General features: G+C 39.7%; 2 protein-coding genes across 2 annotated transcripts; one reads left to right on the top strand and one right to left on the bottom strand.

Moving 5' to 3' along the window:
* Positions 1-7,878: 7,878 nt before the first annotated feature.
* tspan36 (tetraspanin 36) lies at positions 7,879-14,920 on the bottom strand. The gene is made up of 7 exons (XM_054611113.1): positions 14,647-14,920; positions 11,359-11,550; positions 11,195-11,269; positions 10,090-10,185; positions 9,271-9,417; positions 8,889-8,972; positions 7,879-8,573 (listed from the first exon to the last, which is right to left on the bottom strand). The coding sequence occupies exons 1-7, from the start codon at positions 14,704-14,706 to the stop codon at positions 8,493-8,495; spliced, it is 735 nt and encodes a 244-aa protein (XP_054467088.1). The 5' UTR covers positions 14,707-14,920; the 3' UTR covers positions 7,879-8,492.
* Positions 14,921-18,095: 3,175 nt separating this feature from the next.
* On the top strand, positions 18,096-18,918 carry LOC129101262 (protamine-like protein). Its single transcript, XM_054610998.1, has one exon. It carries the CDS (start codon positions 18,145-18,147, stop codon positions 18,685-18,687), a length of 543 nt encoding a protein of 180 aa, XP_054466973.1. The 5' UTR covers positions 18,096-18,144; the 3' UTR covers positions 18,688-18,918.
* Positions 18,919-20,647: the final 1,729 nt, after the last annotated feature.

The raw sequence follows: 20,647 nt of genomic DNA, 5'->3' as shown, positions 1-20,647 counted from the left end.
TTCATTTTCCGTTTGCATCACACACCATTACTTTAATTTTGTCTGAGTAAAAGTTAATCAATCTACCTGACATTTTGGTTCTATCTTCACCCCTTGGAAGAGTCATATAGTGGTAGAAAACAAAAGCATTTACTTTCTCGCACCCTTAGATCCCTGGGCTATAAGAATTCAAACAAACCATCAATCCATATAACAAATCTCTTTGCTGTCAAAGGCCTGAGGGCAGGCTTGAGTATTAGCTCTCTATCTTTCTAAAAACATGGGATGTGCTCCCAACAACTGCTCTCTAACAGTCTTCAAAATACTTACGAACACACTCCATGTTCATGTTAACCTTCGTCGGGTTGACTGTCGGAGGCTGAAAGAGTGTGAGGTGAGAACAGAGAGACTGAGAGAGAGGAAGCGTTGACAGTGTTGCTGGGTGGGAGGCGCAGCACTGGGCTAACTTTATATATAATTCATAACCACTGGAGACAGTGCTTGGTGTTCGCTCGGTGCATTTATTTTCCATATTTCTTCAGGTTATGCAAGACGAATAAACATTACAAATAAGAATAATTTGCAGTTCCTTGATGCAGTGCAGTGAAATGTATTAATTTATTAATTTGCAATTGTGAAGCCCATTGTCAACATTTTTAGAAATATCACAATGGCTTAAAATATCCTTTAATTAGGTTTAGGCAGAAAAATGAAACTGTATTCTACATTGAGCCAATGACAGTAGATGGGACAAAAGAATGGTCCATCCTGTTGTTCGTTGGCTTACTGCAGCTGCTTCTGTGTCCCTTACTGTTTTGATTTTTCCTCTTTAATTTAATTTACTTCCCAACAGGCGCTCAAGCAGTTTTGGTTAAGATGGGAAACGCTGCATCCTCTCTGCACACTGGCTTCCTGCGGCTGCCTTTGTGTGTCTACATACCCTCCAGTAACGCCCCTCTGACGGAACAAAAACACGGAGGTTGAAGTGCATCTTATAAAACATAAAGCCCCTTTTCCTCAAAGAAGAAAAAAGTATACCAACGACATACAGATCCGTGCTTCTTTTGCTTCTCACCCAGCTTCACGTTATCTTATCTCTTTCAGTCCATGTTCGGATTTGAATAACAAGAGGAAGAAGAAAGAAAGATAACAACAGCAAGCCGCCAGTAGCTACTCACCGAAACATCACGCAGCCGCAGCCTGCCGTCCAGAAACAAAGATCCGGGGGAAAGATGTGAGAGAAACGGGTCCTTGGAAGCAAAGAAAGTGAAACACGACCGCATCTCTCTCTCTCTCTCTCTCTCTCTCTCTGCTGTCTGTGTGATTTAGATGATAAAGGGGGAACAGCCGGTACGGGTCGGGACCGGAGGCGATGCGCCGAGATGGGATCGGCCAGAGGCTGCTATAGAGCCGGTTATTGTGGGCGACTGTCAGAGGAGTGATCTGAAGGAGGGAGGAGAAGAGGGATCATCCCGATACAGATACATCTGCCAGACCTGAGTGGCTTCTCACACACTATCACACACTGCACCATGGATGATTAAGTACCAATCCCCCCCCCCTCTCTCTCTCTCGAGCACGAGCGTCCTTACCCTCACTTAGACGTCTTCAAACCTACCGATGAAATAAAGTAATAATATATGAGTGTTGAAGAGTTCAATTTAACTATATTTAAGGGGAGTCCAAATCCTCCCGCATCTTATTCTAGCTGGATTATCATATATTGATCATTAGTCATCTACCATCCTGACCTGCATGTGCAGCATTTGTGTGAGATTCCCCCAGAGAGAAAGCTAGAGAGGATCCTTTGTTCATAACATTTTTACAGCAGCAAAAATACCCCAACATGTCAAAGACCCCCGATGAGAAATAAAGGTTTGTTCAAGTTGTACGAGAGATATGTGGAAAGTCTATTCTGTTTGGGGATGCATACAAACATATAATCTCTGTGAAAGTAGAGATGACATGCTTATACTTAAAAACAGCTTGACCACACTGGAATTCATGTGGTAAAATATGCCAATATTTTATAACCATAAAGACAAATAAAACAACAATTACTGTGTGTTGTCTGAGATTATAATTTGCGCTGCCAGGATAGCCATGAGAGTGTCCATGTGTGCTACCGTGAGTGAGTGAGTGAGTGAGTGAGTGTTCACCTCGGTGTCTGTCCACGGCTAATCTCGCATTCTGCTTCTCATGACTCTTAACCTGCACCTGACCAGTAGGGGTCGCTAGGGATAACAAAGAATCTCCGACCCCCGTCTGCTACTCTGCACTCACAGTATGAGACAGTTTCCAGTGTGTTTGGCTAACAGCTAAAGGAACTACTTGTGTGCAAACTGCTGTGTACCTCACAGCCGCTGCTATGCGGCACACTAACCCTAACTAATTGTTTTGGACAATGTGTTCGGTTAACTGCTAACCTGCTGCAACTCAGCCGCTGCTAAGCAGGCAGAACGTTTGGGGAGTATTATTGTTTTTGGCAAGATTGTATGATGTCAATTTTAAGACAACTTTGAACTGATTGCCTGCATACATCGCTGCTTGTTTTTTGAGTTTGTATTAAGTGTGTTTTACGCTGCTTTACAGCCCATTAGTTGCTTACATCACTGGTTGTTAGTTGGCTCCCTTTTATTGTTTTGTACTTTGTGTTTAGCCAACCGTTTGTTTCTAGCAAGAATGTATGAAATGTCTAATACAACAACTTCGAGACAAATTGCTTTCATGCATCGGCTCGAAGTGTGTTTTATGTTGCTTTACAGGCCTTAGGTGTCTAGACAGGTGTGAGGTGAGAACAGAGAAAACTAGGTTTTAGTCATTCAATCGCACAATACAGCAAAGGTCAGTGCAGACAAACCTGGCAGAGATCTGCACTCTACTGAGTGCACCTTTGTAGTTTCTAGTTCATTACTTAATGATGATTTAACAATTTCACACTTTAATGGCAAAAGTGGTTGCTCCACAAAAACCCAGATTACTACTCCTACAATTTGATATATCACTTGTTTGTCTTATTCCATATTAAATTCGAAGAGTGACTTAGTGATGCACTGTTTAAATTCAGTTTATGATTTCTTACTTTTCCAGAAACCACTTCTTACAACACCACAAAAATTGATGCAATGCGTGGGTGGGAGACACTTGTGAAGATGGAGAGAGCATAGCAGCAGCATAGCAGAAATAGAAGTTTCTCCAATGTTTGCCTATTTCTTCTGGCTGCTTTGTATAATAGTCTGTTGACTTACAAAGTCACACAGCCGGGGGTTAGTAAAGGGTGATTAGGTTAAAAGAGAGGCGGTCTACATCCCAAGGGTGTAGCTTATGAATATAAAGCTTCTCTGAATATAAAACATCCTCATAAAAATCTTAAAAGAAGATATAAAAAGGATGCCGGTTAGGCTTAAGGGGTGGAGGTATAAAACAATGGTCCTAGCCCTTTCTTTTCGGTATGTAATTCAGGTGGTTGAGATCAGGCTCAATCCTGATTAGCTTTTTGTAGGGTTGTTATGAGAGTCAGGGCACTGAGAGAAACAAAGATAGAGAAAGCAGGTCATGGAGGATGTAATAACGGTTATGCAGAGGTGCTACAGGATTAACAGAGAGGAGTTAGACTTTAGACTTAACAGAGACCCACGAGGCACCTAATGTGACACCCTGATCTTATGGCTCCATCAGTGAGTAGAGCAGAGGAGAATTACAGGGATGGCTCCGGTGTGCTATTTCGGCTTCATCAAATTACATTTATGTGTGAAAATGAAAACAGAGTGGAAGACATCTAAGGTCATGGTAATCCACACCATCCTATGACCTTGACAGTAAAGTTAAAGATGTCTCTCTCCTCAGTCACCAACCTGGAGACATCACTGTCTTTTTAATTAATTATTTCATTAGACACTTTTAGCTCAGTTTAAAAGTGATACAGAAATCTGATGAATAGATTACTAAATTCAAGCCATTTCATGATGGGTCAGTGATTCCTTTGCAATTACAGAGGGGAGGTTGTAATCAGAGAGCTGGGGTTGTTGGTAAAATGAAAGAGACGGCAACAACAACTGTGAGGCCTTTAAAGGACTTGACATCTTCCAGGTTTGTATCTGCACCTTTTCCTTTGTGTCGGCCAGATAAGACGGGCTTACTAAGTGGAATGTAGTCAAGAGGAAATTGTCAAATACTTTTGTTGCAGTTGTGTCAGAGCAAAGTATTTTTTTGATGTTTTAATTTGGTGACAGGGAAGCTATCAGAAAATGTAACGAAGACCATTTTGCATTAAAAAGAATAATATCCTTTCTTTTCCTTTCAAAATTGCACAGTGTGCTTGAAATCAAATACCACTGGCTTAAAGCTATTTCATCATCCTATTTATATCACAGCCAGATCACATCAAAGTATCACTGTTGACTGATCAGTCTTCTTGTCTCTATGTCAGGATTGTTATATGTTTCTGTCATGACAGGGACTCACAGTGGTGCAACACAAATGCCAGAAACAATACTTTCTACTGTCTCATGTGTGCTTTTTTTATTTTACGGCACTGGCACAGCTTCTGAAGCCCTGCAACAACACAACCTGCTGTTATTTCCAACTAGAATATTAGATGGCAGCAAATAAAACTGTGCTCTGATGTACAAGCCAAGGTGAAAGTTACAAAAATAACTTAATGTTAGCATTTTTAAGTCATTTGAGATATCTGTGATTTAAATTCTCTGAAACTATTTCCAGTGCAATAGTATCACAGGTTCTTTTAGAAGTACTTCAAATGGAACAGTAGCTGGAAATAGAGAGAAAGTCAGTAGCCACTGGAGGTTAGCTAAAAACAAGATAAAAATCACTGGCTCCTTTTTTTACTCTGATCACGAGAAACACTAAAAAGAAGTAAAAATTCAAGTACAGGAAGAAAAGAATAGGCAGCAGTAGACAAGCTACTAAAATGCGATATTTCTGTCCTCTCTTATTAACATTGATTACGTCTGACAAATGGAGACATCACAGTGTCAGTGGTGGGTTCCTATTTACATAAACACACACATACACACAGGCACAGATGTTGTCATCAGGACCTGCTCCTGACGTGACAATGTGTAATTACTTTTTCAGTGTCTGCTTTGAAAAGAAAAGTGGAATCCAAATAAAACCCTGACATTGTACTTATTCCCCATTTGTTTTATTAAAGTTTCATAAAAAGGAAGAAAAGTCCACATTATCTACTATGTGCTACAGTTCCAAAGCAAACTGGAACTGTAAGCAGGGTTCTTTGCTACTTGTTTGATGTCAAATCTGGCAGATTTGTAACTAAACAAATTCAGAAAATGCATTTCATTTTAGAAATGTTACGGCCATGAAGGAATTCACTGGACACACATCAGTCACAGAGAAACGGGCAGTTGATCTATCTTCAGCACAGAGTGAGCAGCAGTATTGTATACGTGTCCTCCTCATATTACCTCCCTCCAACAGATCCCTGTCTAAGTAGGAAAGGAAATAAATAAATTAGAGGTCAGGCTGCAATTTCCATGTGACAAAATATGGCTTAGTCAACTCACTTGGTGCGTTAAGAAAATGTTTCCAGAGATGTGAGAGCCCAAACAGGAGACAGACAAGGGCACATCTGTAGGTGTGCAAAGATGACTCATAAGGGAATAGCAAATGCTACAATGGCAAATCATACGCACAAGCAGCTCTTACCTCAGTGAATTCAACACCTTTCAGCTGTTTGTTTTTACCTTTAAGGTGACAGACAGTGAAGGCTGAACACAGCGGTTGCTTTAAAATAGGGTTAAAAATCATGATATGCAATTATCTTATTTGAAGGACTAAAAATCTGATATTTAAAGGTACGCTCCATTGATTTTACATATTAAGTCCAGTTTACCTGCTACAAGTAGAATACTACTGGGCCTGTTGTATATGTTTAAAAGTGTAAAGAATAAACCTAAATTATGTCTTAAGGGTTATTTCAGAGTTGGCTTAAGATTTTACATTTTGAACAGAAAGCCTGCATTACAAACTGGTGGTGTGGAGTTAGGAAAAAGTCGGCATTAAGGAGGCAGGGCCCATGAACTTTATAGAGGTCCAAAACTAAATCACTGGAACACCCTTTAAATCAAAGCGGAAGAGGACAGCAAGGTGGAACAGCTTTCTCTCACAGGCTTGGTTTACTTTTTTGACAATTATTCTTATAGAATAATATATTAAACCAAGAAAAACAATAAAACAACCTAATCCTACATCAAAGCATCCACACCCACCCAGATCAACACCCTAATTATATACAAAGAAAATTAGAAAAGTACTTTCCTCTATCTTTTATTGTCAGAAGCCCAAAGTAAGTGTTCCCCTTACAGGGCCATAAAGAACATAATCAATAGAAATCTCCTTGGTTTCTGTTCTTGCATTATTTACTGATAATTAACTTCAAAAGAGAGCTGATCTGCTTAGATTGATTTTTATTAATCACGACACAAAGCATTACTGAGTAGGAGCACAATCTTCCCCGCTGCACCAACTGATATCAAGGGGTAACACTTGAGATACCACAGAGCGAGGAAAGTAAAAAAAAAAAAAAAAAAAAAAAAAAAAAAAAAAAAAAAAAAAAAAAAGAGCATAGAACACAAAACAGATGGGTGGTCTTGGTAGGAGATAAGGATGCAAATACACCCTAAATGTAAAAAAGGTAGAGAGAAGGTAGAGAAAGATGCATGACAGCAGAGAAAGGGTGAGCTGAGAAACAGACACATACACACAGAGATAAACAGCCATCAGAGTGAAAGATAGACAGGCGGAACGGACAGCTTAAGGAAGGGGGGAGCTGACAAGGTTATCTTGTCGTGTGCGTGCCAACAGTCCTCTATGAAAAGGACGGGCCTGTCTAAATGTCAACACAGCCCGGAGCAGCGACGATATGCACTGAATGAGATATGCAGTCGAGAGATATGAGAGGGACGCAGACTGAGACAGGGCAGCAGGGTCGTTTACAGTGACCTCAGTGGAGGTCATTCATAAAGCAGCACACACACACACACACACACACACACACACACACACACACACACACACACACACACACACACACACACACACACACACACACACACACACACACACACACACACACACACACACACACACACACACACACACGTTGTGAACAGTTTTGTCAATATGAAGCAGAAAAACAATTGAGTGGCTTTCCAATCTTTGAAACATCTGCAAATCATATGCGTACTATTGTTTTAAAACAGACTTCCTGCATGCATTTGTCCTTAAATCTAAAAATATAATAACACATTTATCTTCTACTACCTACGTAAGAGTTCAAATTAGTGGTCTCTAAGGCCCCCTTCACCACCACAAATGCTGGTTTAGACTCTAAACTCAGAGCAGGTTCTTTAACACCACCTGGAGGATTGTCTTTGTTAATGCCACTACACATACAGCAACACAGGCTATAATGCATGATAAAGTGTTGTAGTTGAAGCTAATGGATATTTATTTATTACAGGGATTGAACTGGCAAACGGGAAGACAATAAGGTTGATAAATAGCTATTTTGAATGTATCATTAATGAAAATGGTCAAGAAACAGTTTAGATTTTAACTTAACTAAAGGTTTAAATCAGCTCAATCCACAGCCTCATCAACAGGTGACCTATCCTTTAATCTGAGCTCTCCGATGAATGATGACTTTAATGAGCATGGACATGAGTTTATATTCTCATTAACCTTTCTGAACACTGACAAGGCTTATGTAAGAAGACATTTATCTTCCATATGTATGCCACTAAGGGCCTCTTTATCAGCAGTCAGGAGGTAAGCAAACAGAGATAACCATTATGGCAGCCAGCATGACCCATCTATAAAGACTGATGGAATATTGGAAAAACACCCAAGGCAACAATACAATGTGATATAACTGCTCCAAACTCCAATTTATTCGGAAATTTTCACCCATTTTAATTTAGAAACATAATAAACACAACCAATGTATAGCTAGGTAGAATTGTCAGATAACGCAATAGAGTTAACTGATCATAAAACGTGTGTGTGTGTATATATATATTTATTTATATTAAATTGAGTTATTCAGTTGGCTATAAATATTGTAACTGTATATAAAACAACAAACTGATGTCCTTTTGTTCACAACAACAAAAAATATATAGTTTGAAGTCCTTCATCAAAGAATAATACAGTAGCTGGGCTAAAACAGTACAGGGACCTTTGGCTGCTCAACCATATGGAAAACTCTTAAGGCGAAAGTTTAGACAATAATCAATCAAAATTGATAAGCACATTCAGCAAAGTGATTTAACTTGTCAGAGGAACATTCATGCTGCTTTCATATGTGGAGGAATGCTCTGGCAAGGTCCCCTATATATTGAGATACTGCCTCTTGTGTGTGCTTTATATGCCGTTATTTAAATAAAACATATAATTTGTACAGTGATCTGGATGTGTCACTGCTAAGTGAGTCAAGCTAAACTAAGAGGTGGTAGTTGGTTGCATGAAGTGGCTCAGGCATACAGAGGCTGGTAGCCGCTCCTCCGGCTGCCGGTTTTACAGGTGATCACACAAACGCTCAGCATCCCGAAGAACTGCAACGGAAAATAAAATAATAATCAGACTCAAGCTTTTAAAATCTATTTTCTGCAGGTTCATATGAAATGTCAGAGGGCCAGCTCAAGTACTTTCATTTTATATATTTAAATAGATTATTCAACATATTACACACATAGTGCTAAGTAAGGAGGTACAACATGGAGCAGTGAGGAGAGTATGTAGCCTGGTATATACGAGATCCACCATGTATTGCACAGATTGACGTGTCGCTAACAGCATTGTGATAACAGAGAGTGGGAATTACAGTAAGGCTCATTCACAGCTGCTAAACTGGATGTGACGGTCTTTACCTTGATGATGGCGAAGCCCAGGACGACCAGCATGGCGTAACCCAACACATCCTGTAGGAGGCGATCCAGCTTCACCTCACAACCCTAAAATACAACCACAACTACAGTGAGTGCACGTTGTGTATACCATTGCACAATGTCTGTCCGAAGTGTAGCGCTTGCTTTAATGCCTCAGTGGTGAGAGATTGTTTGACTTTGTAGACTTAATATCCTAAAAACATTCAATGAAAAATAAATCCTGTTTCAAGGTCTGCTCAGAGTCGCAGCTGGAGAACCAGTTTAAAGCATGTCTCAAGCAATGTCGAATAAACAGCTCAGTGTAACCAGATACACACACAGTATTTATGTAAAAAAGAGGAATGTGTGCTGACATATGATTTACCTGTGTGTTAAGCTGATCCGGTTGGTCAAGTCTGCGAGTGCACTGAGTGCTGTTTTTGCAGCAGGACACAGGTACGGTGTTGTTGTTGCTGGTATACCAGGTTGTGTTGGACCAGCTGGTGTAATTCATGACACCACAGCACTGCAACTGCACAAAGACAAAGAGAGGACAGACAGGAGTGAATATAAAATAAAGTGACACTGACAAAACAGGAAAGGAAAGACTGACACTTAAGGGGAAGGTTGCGTCATCAACCTATAGTGTTAAGCGAGTTAAGGGACAAATGTTATTTGTGGATGTGTGATGTTTTGGTTATTTTCTGACCTCCACACTTTCAATCAACCTGCTTAATCTTCTTCTACTGCATTTCCCAGGATGACATTTGACAGACCCAGAGGTGTCAACTTAGTGCATTAAGAACGTAGGTGGAGAGTGCAGAAGTTGTTTATGGACGTGTTTTTTTTTTTTTTTTTTTTTTTTTTTTTTTTTTTTTTTTTTTTAAATTGTATGTATTGTTGAATCCTTTTTTTCTCAAAGGCTAGCATGAGCAACATAACATGATATTTACCATATACCATTATATTGAAACACAGTACTGGCCAGTAATAAACAAATACATATATAACACCAACAAAATAAACAGTACACTGTGTTTTAGTCTCTTTAAAGGCCAGAGAGATAAAGATAGACTGAGGAGTAAATTTAAATACAAGAGTAGGAAATGAAAGCATGCAAGAGAGAACTCAAGCAGAGAAGGTTACGAGAATGAAAGTACTGAGAAACAAAAGCTATTTATAGACAGTACAATATGACACCAACCTCAGTCTGCAGGTAGTCCACAGCTTTGGTCTCAGCGCCTTGTCCATCATACTTCATGAAGACATCATTCATGGAGCGCTCCAGGTCTACGTTTATCTGGATAAACACAAGAATAAAACACAATGTTGAAAGCCGTGTACAAATGTGCTATAGCAAATTGTATTCTGAATTGGAGTGACTTAAGGTACTTTAGTAGTGTCAGTAGTGGATATAAAGTAACACAAAAAAGATGCATGTTACCCGTTCAGTGTTAAAGTGTAAGTGTAGTGATTACTTATTTTAAAGATGTTACTGCTTTGTAAAATACAAAGGAAATTTGCTGTAGTGATCGTAATTTCCCTGGTCAAATTGATTACTATAAGCGGATGATTATTATAACCATTTTTTCTTTTTCTTTATATCTGAGGCGGATTGCCACCTAATTGATATTCATTTATTTTATTAAGTAATTAAATGGACAGCTTTGCTATTTACTGAATGTATGACTGTTTTAAATGCTTTTGAAATGACTGTAACCATTAAATGACTGTACCTTTTATAATTCAAATATCTATATTTGATGTTTATGAATAAAACATATAGCTTACTGTAATTCAAATTATAATAAGGCTAAAGCCTAACACAGTATTGTGCTGTTTACATATTCAGTTTCGTCAGAAGTGCAAATTTCAGTGCATTTCTAAATTCTTAACAAGCCTGAAATAAACTGTATACAAATAAAGTATAAATAATATATTTTTTTTGTATATGTTGTCATGTATGAAAAGACCCAAAATGAACACTGTAATACGTGAATTATTTAAACAGTATTTTTATAGTAATGAATGCTTTTTCGATACAGAACCGTGATCACTATAAGCAGTAATGAAAAAATATAAAAAATATTATAAATTATAAAAATATGTTATTGTAATTTATATCCTATATTGTACAGCTTTAGAATTGAAGAAAATGCTATAACCTATTATTTTGAACAAACTTGTCAGCATAAGAACAAAATAAAAAATAAGAAAAACATTGGTGAATGTCAGAATATAAGTGGGTTTCATGAACAGATTAGGTGAATGAGGCCAATTGTTTGACAGAAAACTTATCTGTGACTCACCTTGCCTTGGTAGATGAAGCTAAATACCAGAGCAGCCACTTCAGCTGCAAAGATCCCCATGATGATCAGAAAGAACTGCAGTGAAAGAAAACAGGAGAAAAATGAGTTTGTAAAATAAACTTAACAGGATAAACAAAAGCTCATGAACACTCACACACACTTACAAAGCTAAGCCCGACTTTGGACTCCCGCAGAGTGGCGCAGCATCCCACCAGACCAAAAATGAACATCACCACACTGACGCCAATGATGATAGCTGCTGGGACCAATGTGTACTTGTCCTGAATGAAACTGTCAAAGTTGTCATAGCTCTTGATCACATAGGCACCGACGTAGGCCAACGCCGCTCCTGCAACCTGCAGGGAGGGAAAGCGACATACTTTAAACATCAACGTTTTAACTCACAATTGATAATTCAGCAATATGTTTATGGTGAAAATAAACTTTTAACATGTCTGCATACAGATCAGAATGCTTTTCAATTCCATGTATACTCAGTTAAGAGCTGAGAGCAAAGAAGAAAATGTTTTTTCTTTAATTATCAATAGAAGACATTAGCTTTTATTATTTTTCTGTATGTTGGACGTGTTATCTGGGAATAATCAAACCTCAGTGAACTTAATCTTTGCATTAAAAAAAGCAAAAGTCTTTGATAGAACTGAAGGGATTTGTCACATGATCTGTGTTTTTTCTCTCTGTGCTGTAGCTGAAAAAGTCATGTTCACATTCTGTACCTCAAATTCCCAACATCTGAGAGAAAAGAGCTGTTTTTAAATCTTCCACTCATGAATACTGATATGAGATTTGAGTCAGTCAGTTTGGTCCTGTTCTGCTGACATGACATAGTTGAAAGAGAAGTAAATAAAATGTAAAATAATATTGAACAGTTACTTGTTGGAAGGCTGTGAGATAAAGCAAAAGAGATTTGTTCTCCCTTTGTTATCTGCCGGGATCCCATGTGATGAACAGCTGTGAGGGTAACCCATGGTCTGTCAGATGTAGCATTAAGTTATGCTTTTCATACTTCAGCAGGGAGCTCACCAATCACAAGACTGCGTGTTTGCCAAGTTTGTGCGTACATAGTACAGACTTGAATCACAGTTGCCGTTTTGAAACTGATTGCTCATTTCATTGTAAAATGACGCAATTAATTAATTCTGCTTCTAAAACCTAAAAGTCTCTAGCCAATCAAAGCTACAGAAACTTCAAGAACACTGTTAAGAAAACAATAGCTCTTAAGTATTTATTCTTTCAACAGTACTGTACTGAGAGTAAACAACGAAAATCAACTGCTGAGTAACAAAAGCTACATAAATAACAGTTAGAATCTAAACAGGAAATTAGACTGTTTGTAACTGTTTGTGTGAATCCTGCTTTTATATTCAGCTAGAAAATTAGAATATGTCTTCAGGTAAATTTGCAAGATGACGGAAAATGTGTGGCAAAAAGACGACGGTTCCATACTTTGTTACTTTAAGTCAGAAATCCCCCATCATGTGTCTGTGGATCGATGTCATAGTCAGTATCACTTCCGCTGTAGTGGTGTCAGTTATAGATTGTGTGCTTGTCTTTGTTCCCATGTGTGTTATGTGCGACTAACAATCATTCATCCTCCACTTCAACCTCATGACTCACTTCTCTTAATCACTCCTTAGTCACGGGGTCCCTGCGGGGTAGTTACTCTACACCCCCCTCCACCGCTCACCCCTAATCTTTCCAGAAAGTCTGATCCTGTAGCTAAGAAGCAGTACAAAGAGGCTTACACAACATATAGAGCCCATGCACACTGCCACCCCTCTGGAATGTGAGAAACCTCTGAGGCGATATCCCTCATTTATTTCTCTTCATCTGTGAGGATGATTTTAGCGGCACCCTTCATGACTGACGTACTAGTACTGTATCTTAAGACCAAACTCCAGGGGGAGGACTGGATGGTAGAAAGCAGGACATGATATTTCTGCTCATGTGCTTCCAAACATTCATAACACATTGACCTTTGAACTTATAATCTTCGCATTAAATCACCCAATTTGAATACAAAAAAAGGCATTTTTCTTACACAAACACATCAAATGAAAACATTCTAATTGTTAAGTGGGCCTTTTAAACACATTTCCCTATGAAATATCTACCATCTTTAGAAACTTCAGGATTGTAAAACAAACTTTTTGGGGGTTTGAACAATGTTAAGCTGCATGATATGATTTAATAGAGGAGGGGTTTAAAGTAAAAGGATAATTTGATATTTTTCTGAATTATGATAAAACAATACATAATTCTCAATAAGTTTCTCCTATGCCCAAATTACAGTGAACCGTGTTCAAAATGTGCGCTTTCTCACAGCGTAGACCAGCACTGTCGCTTGACATCCTTGAGTCAGTAAGTAAATCAGTAACGATGGTGAAGCCGACTTAAAAATGAAACCAAAATCAACTAAACAAAAACTACTGTGCTGGTAAGACTCTTGGCACTGTTAGATTCAAATACATTGATTTAACTTGTTTACATTAGCAGGCTACATAACTGAGCTGTTTGAGAAAGCAGGGCCATTCCAGATGTGTGTGAAGCTTTGAGACATTTGCTTTATAAAAGAAATGAGGTCTCTCATTACATTTTTACCGTTTGCAACTAGAACCCTGCCATGTGTGTGACAAACTGTTGTTGTGTAGTAAATATGCTGTGTGTAATGCCTAGCTGGTGAGAAAATACTCCTACAATCAAATCCATATACCTTCTAGAGGTTAGGAAACCACGAAGGTGAGGTGATGAGAAAGAAATAGCTACAGATTGGAAAGAAGTCTGACAATGAGGAAGTATATAGTGGATGTGGATAAAGCTCGTCCATGTTTTCCCTTGAAAATGCACAGTTCTCTCTCACAGTAATGGAATTACAAAGACATGAGCCTCAGAAGGGCAGTAAAGGTTTGTTCATTTAAATAATATAACTGATAACTGGGGAGGGACGTGGTGCAAAGTCTCATATGAGCAACCAACACACAAGACCAGCTAATGAGTCAGAGATCACTGGCTGATAATGTTACAGCTAAAGCCGGTCAGTCATTGGTCACCCTGACCTCAGCTGGATTTAAACGCACATTATTGGAAAATGTTACATATAGCCTGTTTCTTTTTGTAATTACATACGCAGATCTGAACTATACCAAGATAGTCAAAATGAGTAAGTACAGTGAAGTGATTCGCAGGTTAGAAAACTGGGGCAGGCTAAGATGTTTATCGGGCCATTACTCTGATTTGCATAGTGTAAACTTAAAGCCCACAGGACACGCAGACTGCGGAATAATAACAAATAGAGACGAATGAGAGTTAAAAAAAAAAAAAAAAAAAAAGGCAAAGATTAAGCCTACTACTGTGGCAAAGCCGTTTCAGTTCTCCTTCTTAAAGAGCCATCAGAATTATAGAAGCAGGTGGAAGATAAAAACAACGCGCCTTACCCAAAATACCAAGCTGAGGAAGAGGAGGACGGACTTGGACGTGAAAATCCCGCAGTCCATGTTGTCTGGTGGAGATGAAGAGGTTGAAGGAGGAGAGTCTGAGCCTCGGTAGGGTGTCTTTATGCTGCTGATGCTTCTCCTGCTGTATTTTGGTCACACGTTTTCTCCGTCTGTCTGGCTGCGGTGAGTGTGATCACATGGTCACATGCTTTGGGGAGGAGATGTTACGAGCAGGTCCAACAACATCTCAGCTACAACCGCCTACCCTGCTGGGAGGCTGCATCACATCACGCACCACTCCCTCACAGAGGAGGAGGAGGAGGAGAGCAATCACACACAGATGGAAAATGAATCCAAAGACTCTGACGAGAAAAGGCGTTTCAGTTCTGTATATATTTTATTCTGGGTTCAGCATTTGAACTCTAAACGTTTAGATTGAGCTAAGAAAATACTTTTAACGTCATTTAATGTGCTTCAGGATCCACTTTAATTTGAAAATATAACCTTTTTTTGGTCAGTTTTTCAAAATAAACTACATTGCATCTTTGGAGTGCAGTTTTTTCTGAAGTTACCCATGACCCAACATACATTGGGACTACAATCCTGTTGTATTTTCTCGAGATCCGGGAATGACTGTACTTCACAGGAATTATGAGGCTGCCATGAATCTGTGAATTCATTTAAAAAGGTCACTGGCCGACAACAATCTCCTCATCTGCTCCTCAGGCATAAATAGCAAAGATCTCCTATGATCTTCTTTGACACAAACAAAAGAGGACTATTGAGGTAATTCACAGGGGACAATGGTTTGTATTAACACTACTTCGATCGGTGGTTAGAGGCCTTTTATCTGCTAGAGTGAATGACTCAGTTGTCTCAATTTGGCACTGGTAGATACTTGTGATTTAATCTGCTGACTCATTTGACTCAAGTTATAAGGAAATTTGAGGGAGCACAATATAAGGTAACAGCTGATCTTCTGATCCTGACACATGTATGTGGGCGGCTGTGGCACATGAGGTAGAGCGCTTGTCCCGTAACCACAAGGTTGGTGGTTCAAACCCCTCTACCGGCAACATGCCGAGGTGTCCTTGAGCAAGACACCTAACCCCAAGTTGCTCCCCGGGCGCTTCATTGCAGCCCACTGCTCCTCCGGGATGGGTTAAATGCAGAGAAATAATTTCCCCATTGTGGGACTAATAAAGGCTTAATTATTATTATTATTATGTATACACACTTTGTGCTTTTCGAACCACAACAGCAGGTAATCTAAAAGGAGTTACTTGTAAATTCTAGATGTAAAAACAGGGGGGGGACACACAAGAATCCTTCAACAGTTTCAGTAACTCTTTGCTCAAGGAAGCTAAAATGTTGACTGAATTATGGGGACAAAATGACAGTCACAAGAAAATTGATCCAAGCTGTATGTAGTGATAAGGAAGGTAAAAAGGCCCGTATTTATGTGGGCGTTTCCCCCACGCTCTGTTCAAGTTCTCTATTGAGATTATAACAACTTTATTTGATCTGATGTGCAAGTTCATTCTCTGTTCTCCTGTTTGGTGATATAGTGGATTAAACGTTTTCTAGACTCCTCATCTAGAGAAAACACCTCCATGCTCTTCAGTGGACATTTTAAAATGTAGGGCACTTACATCGGACATGCCATTCACTCTGTTGTAATATGTTGTGTTTGTGTGTGTGTGTGTGTGTGTGTGTGTGTGTGTGTGTGTGTGTGTGTGTGTGTGTGTGTGTGTGTGTGTGTGTGTGTGTGTTCACAGGAGGAGGCCCTATCAGTGCACTACAGAGAGCAGGACTACATTTGCCAATCTCCTCCCTCGCACACACACATACCGTCACAGACACTTTATTGCATGGTCATGAAAATAGAAAAAGATGGACAAAAAACACAAGAGAAATAAATTCTCTATGGTTTGAATAGAATAGTTGACAAACAAATAATATCAAAGAGTAACCCAGATGTTGGGTCATATTTTAAGTTCAAGATTTAAAGTTCTGTTTTCCAGCTGAATGTCATACAAATGCAATTCAGAGTGCCTGAACTTTAAGGACAAACAACCAATGAATTTGAGTTATTAACGTACTCGCATCAATAATGTTTGTAAACACATCAGAAAAAAACTTACATTTATAATAAAAACAATAATTTCAATAATGGGAGAATTCCACAAAACTGTTGGAATTCATCAATAAATCAAACTACTGAATCACATAGTCTTTAGGAATACACCTGTTATTTTAAGTGAAATTACTTATTGTGCAAATGCAAGTGAAAAACACAAAATCGTTACAGATAATACAAGTTAAATACTTTTTTATGTCGGAGATCTGACTGACCTTCATATCTTAAATAGTCATCAACACTGTACTCCTGTACATTGGAGTATTTTGTGTTGTTCATTTACCAAAAAAAATACAGACTGAAGAAGCAGGCATATGACTTTATTGCAATTGCTTTATTGATTCATTTGCATGTGATTTAATCGAGATATTTTTATGCAGAGGATATTTCTGTTGAAAGCTCATTATGGAATTACTGAGTTTTTTTCATGGTATCATGTCCTATGAGATGTTTTTAAGTGGTTGACAAACCGTCTGCTCGCACTTTAATACGAGATAAACTCATTTTAAATATATATTAGTGTGCATTAATGTGAATACATTCCTGACTGGTCATTTGATGAAGAGTGAAAAAGTTCAAAAAGACCCGGGAAATTAATCTTAAATTCGTTTTTCTGGCCGCTCCTTACAGACTGATAACTCTCATTTTGGCTAATGTCCATCTCCCTCCGCACAGAGTGGACATACATGAGCCTACAGTAATATTATCAACATATAACATACGATGACATAACACTTCTTCTCCTGTTTTTTTCATCCCACATTTTCAATACACCTGCCCTGTCTCTGCGTTTCACGAGTATATATTAATGCTGAGGTCACTGGTGGGTCTGCAAGGCAACTGTGTTTCTTTGGACATCTTTAAATTAATTTATTTAGCAAAAATCACTGTAATAAAACCAGGTGTTGGGGGCCGTTATTTCAGACGAATTTCTATTTAAATTAATTCAGTTATAAAAAGTCGCCTCTGGACTGTTTAAATACTATTACTATGTTAAATTGGTCAAAATATTACCCGCCTGAAATTACACTTTACAGCTGCCAGCATATAATCACACAAAACACCTTAACATATTACATAAAATCCCCAAATAGAAATAGTGATAGAGACAGTTAAGATTACGCTGGTTCTTATTATGTGCTTTTTTATAAGGATGTGCAACATTTAAAGCAGGGATTTCGTAGAATAATCCAGCTGGAGAAAACACAGACTTTATCAAGTTTGAAGTGGAGAGAAGAGGCGCACTGTGGTGACTCCCTCTCCACGGCTCTCATCGGGGCGTTATAAAGCGTGAACCTGTCAGGAGGCCAACCAGAGATATCACTCTCTGTGGATCTCACCCACTTGATCCTGTTACAATGTCTTCTGCTGTGGCTCCAGCCAAATCTCCCAAGAGGAGAGCCAAGTCTCAGAGGAAGAAGACGGGTCCCACAGTGTCCGACCTGATACTGAAGGCCGCGTCCGCGTCCTCAGAGCGCAGCGGCGTGTCCCTGCCAGCCCTGAAGAAGGCTTTGAAGGCCGGAGGATATGACGTAGTGAAAAACAACGCCAGAATCCTCACCGCCATCAGACGCTTGGTGGCCAACAAATCCCTTGTCCAAACCAAGGGCTCCGGGGCCTCGGGGTCCTTCAAGCTGAACAAGAAACCACCTACTCCTCGGAAGAAGGTGGTGGTGAAGAAGAAGAAGAAGAAGGAGCCAAAGGCAAAAAGGGTCAAGAGGGCCAGCCCAGAGAAAGCAGCTGGAGGTGCCACTCCAGAAGTCAAGAAGTCACCAAAGAAAAGGAGAAAGCCAAAGAGTCCTGCCAAGAAGTCCGCTCCGGCCAAGAAGGCCAGGAGTCCGAAAAAGGCCAAACGCAGGGTTGCTATGTCCACCAGGACCAGAGCTGCTGCCAAGAAGTAAAAGAAACAACTCTCTAAGTGAACAACAAATGCCTCTCTGGTTGCGTTTAATTCCTCTAACGAGTGGACCAAAATTACGCACTCATTCCAAGAACTTGAGCCTACTTTAAAAAAATGTTTCCATAATAACAACAACAACCACTTGATCTGTTGTTTGTCAAACCTCTTATCTGCTGTGGTCTGTAAAGGACGGATTTGGAATTGTTGGAAATAATAAACCTTTATTAATTTAGAGCAATTGTCCGTGTGATTTTAGTTCAGTTTTGAGCAAAAAATAACTTTGACAAACTGGATATAGCATACAGCATTGGTGAAATTGTATCTCTACAAGAACGAATTTGTTTTAGACGATATGAAACTGAGAAAAATAAAACTTTCATTCAGCCTTTCCTGTTGTCAGGTATACAACACGTGACTTAATGCATTCTTTAGCTTTCAAATATGATCTTGTTATTCAGCTTCCCCTGTTGCGTCTCCAAACGGAGCAGTGACTGAGGGGACACGGGGGGGGTTTAAGGGACAGTCAGGAGAACGCGCGGAACGTTGCGTCAGCGGCGCTTTTACGCACCGTTACGCACGGGGACCCACGCGTTCAGCACTGTGTACACACACACACACACACACACACACACACACACGTTTCACATTATCAGCTATTGGGGTCACAGATGATTTAGAAAAAAACGTGTTGAGTGTGCGTCTGCACTCATATAAAAGAGAAACGCTCTCCGAATCTGCCTCATTCTGGTCATTACGTAGCAGCTGGTGACACTCGCCAGCTGCTTGCCAAACACGGCTTATTATCACTGAAAACAGTGAGGCTTGACGGGCGTGACCAGCCGTGTACGTTGGGGTTCCTCTTATCTCCAGCACACAAAAAAACAACACATGCCAGTATTTCAGTGCGGGCAGGCGATATTTCTGCCCGGCTGATGAGAATAGGTGCACCATCCTCATAAGGGGCCTTTCTATTTTCGTGGTGCATATTTTTATCTCAAGTTACAGTTACAACATGTTTACATGCGTTAATGCGTTCCGCCGGGGTAAACACTGTCCTCCGGAACCAGTGAACATCCAGGGAAAGGACATTGAGATTGTGAGATCTTATAAGTACCTGGGTGTTCACTTGAACAATAAACTGGACTGGACTAATCATACAAATGCACTTTATAAAAAGGGTCAGAGCAGACTGTATCTGCTGAGGAGACTGAGGTCCTTTGGAGGGCAGGGAGCACTCCTGAAGACCTTTTTCGACTCTGTGGTGGCATCAGCCATTTTTTATGCAGTGGTCTGCTGGAGCAGCAGCATTTCGACAGCTGACAAGAAGAGACTGAACAAGCTTGTCAGGAAGGCCAGCAGTGTGCTGGGGTGTCCACTGGATACGGTGGAGGTGGTGGGAGACAGGAGGATGATGGCCAAGCTGTCATCCCTGATGAACAACACCTCTCACCCCATGCAGGACACCCTGGCAGCTCTGTGCAGCTCCTTCAGCCACCGTCTGCTTCACCCCCGGTGTGTGAAGGAGAGGTACCGCAAATCCTTCCTTCCAGCTGCTGTCAGGTTGCACAACCAACTCTGCTCCCAGCAGACCACATGACACATGTGCAATACAATACACTGTGCAATTATCGCTTTAATAGTTTTTCTGTCTGTACATATAATATTTCAGTTATTGTGGATTTGTATTGCTTATTTATAATACTTTTTAAAAAAAAATGTTTTATTTCATTTTATTTTATCTTGTCTTTCTTTTACTATGTCTCTTGTGTGCACTTTACCCTATGCTGCTGTAATCCTGTAAATTTCCCCGCTGCGGGACTAAGAAAGGATATCTTATCTTATCTTACTTTATCTTATCTATCTCCAAAAAAAACTCTCCCTCCAGAGAATGACAAATGAACAATAGCTCCCAATGGGGTTCCGACCCGGGTCTCCTAGGTGATAGACTGCTGTCTTAACCA

This window comes from Anoplopoma fimbria, chromosome 13 (assembly GCF_027596085.1).
Source record: "Anoplopoma fimbria isolate UVic2021 breed Golden Eagle Sablefish chromosome 13, Afim_UVic_2022, whole genome shotgun sequence".
NCBI lineage: Eukaryota > Metazoa > Chordata > Actinopteri > Perciformes > Anoplopomatidae > Anoplopoma > Anoplopoma fimbria.
The sequence above is the reverse complement of the archived record's forward strand: the minus strand, read 5'-3'. Positions and strand labels throughout refer to the sequence as shown.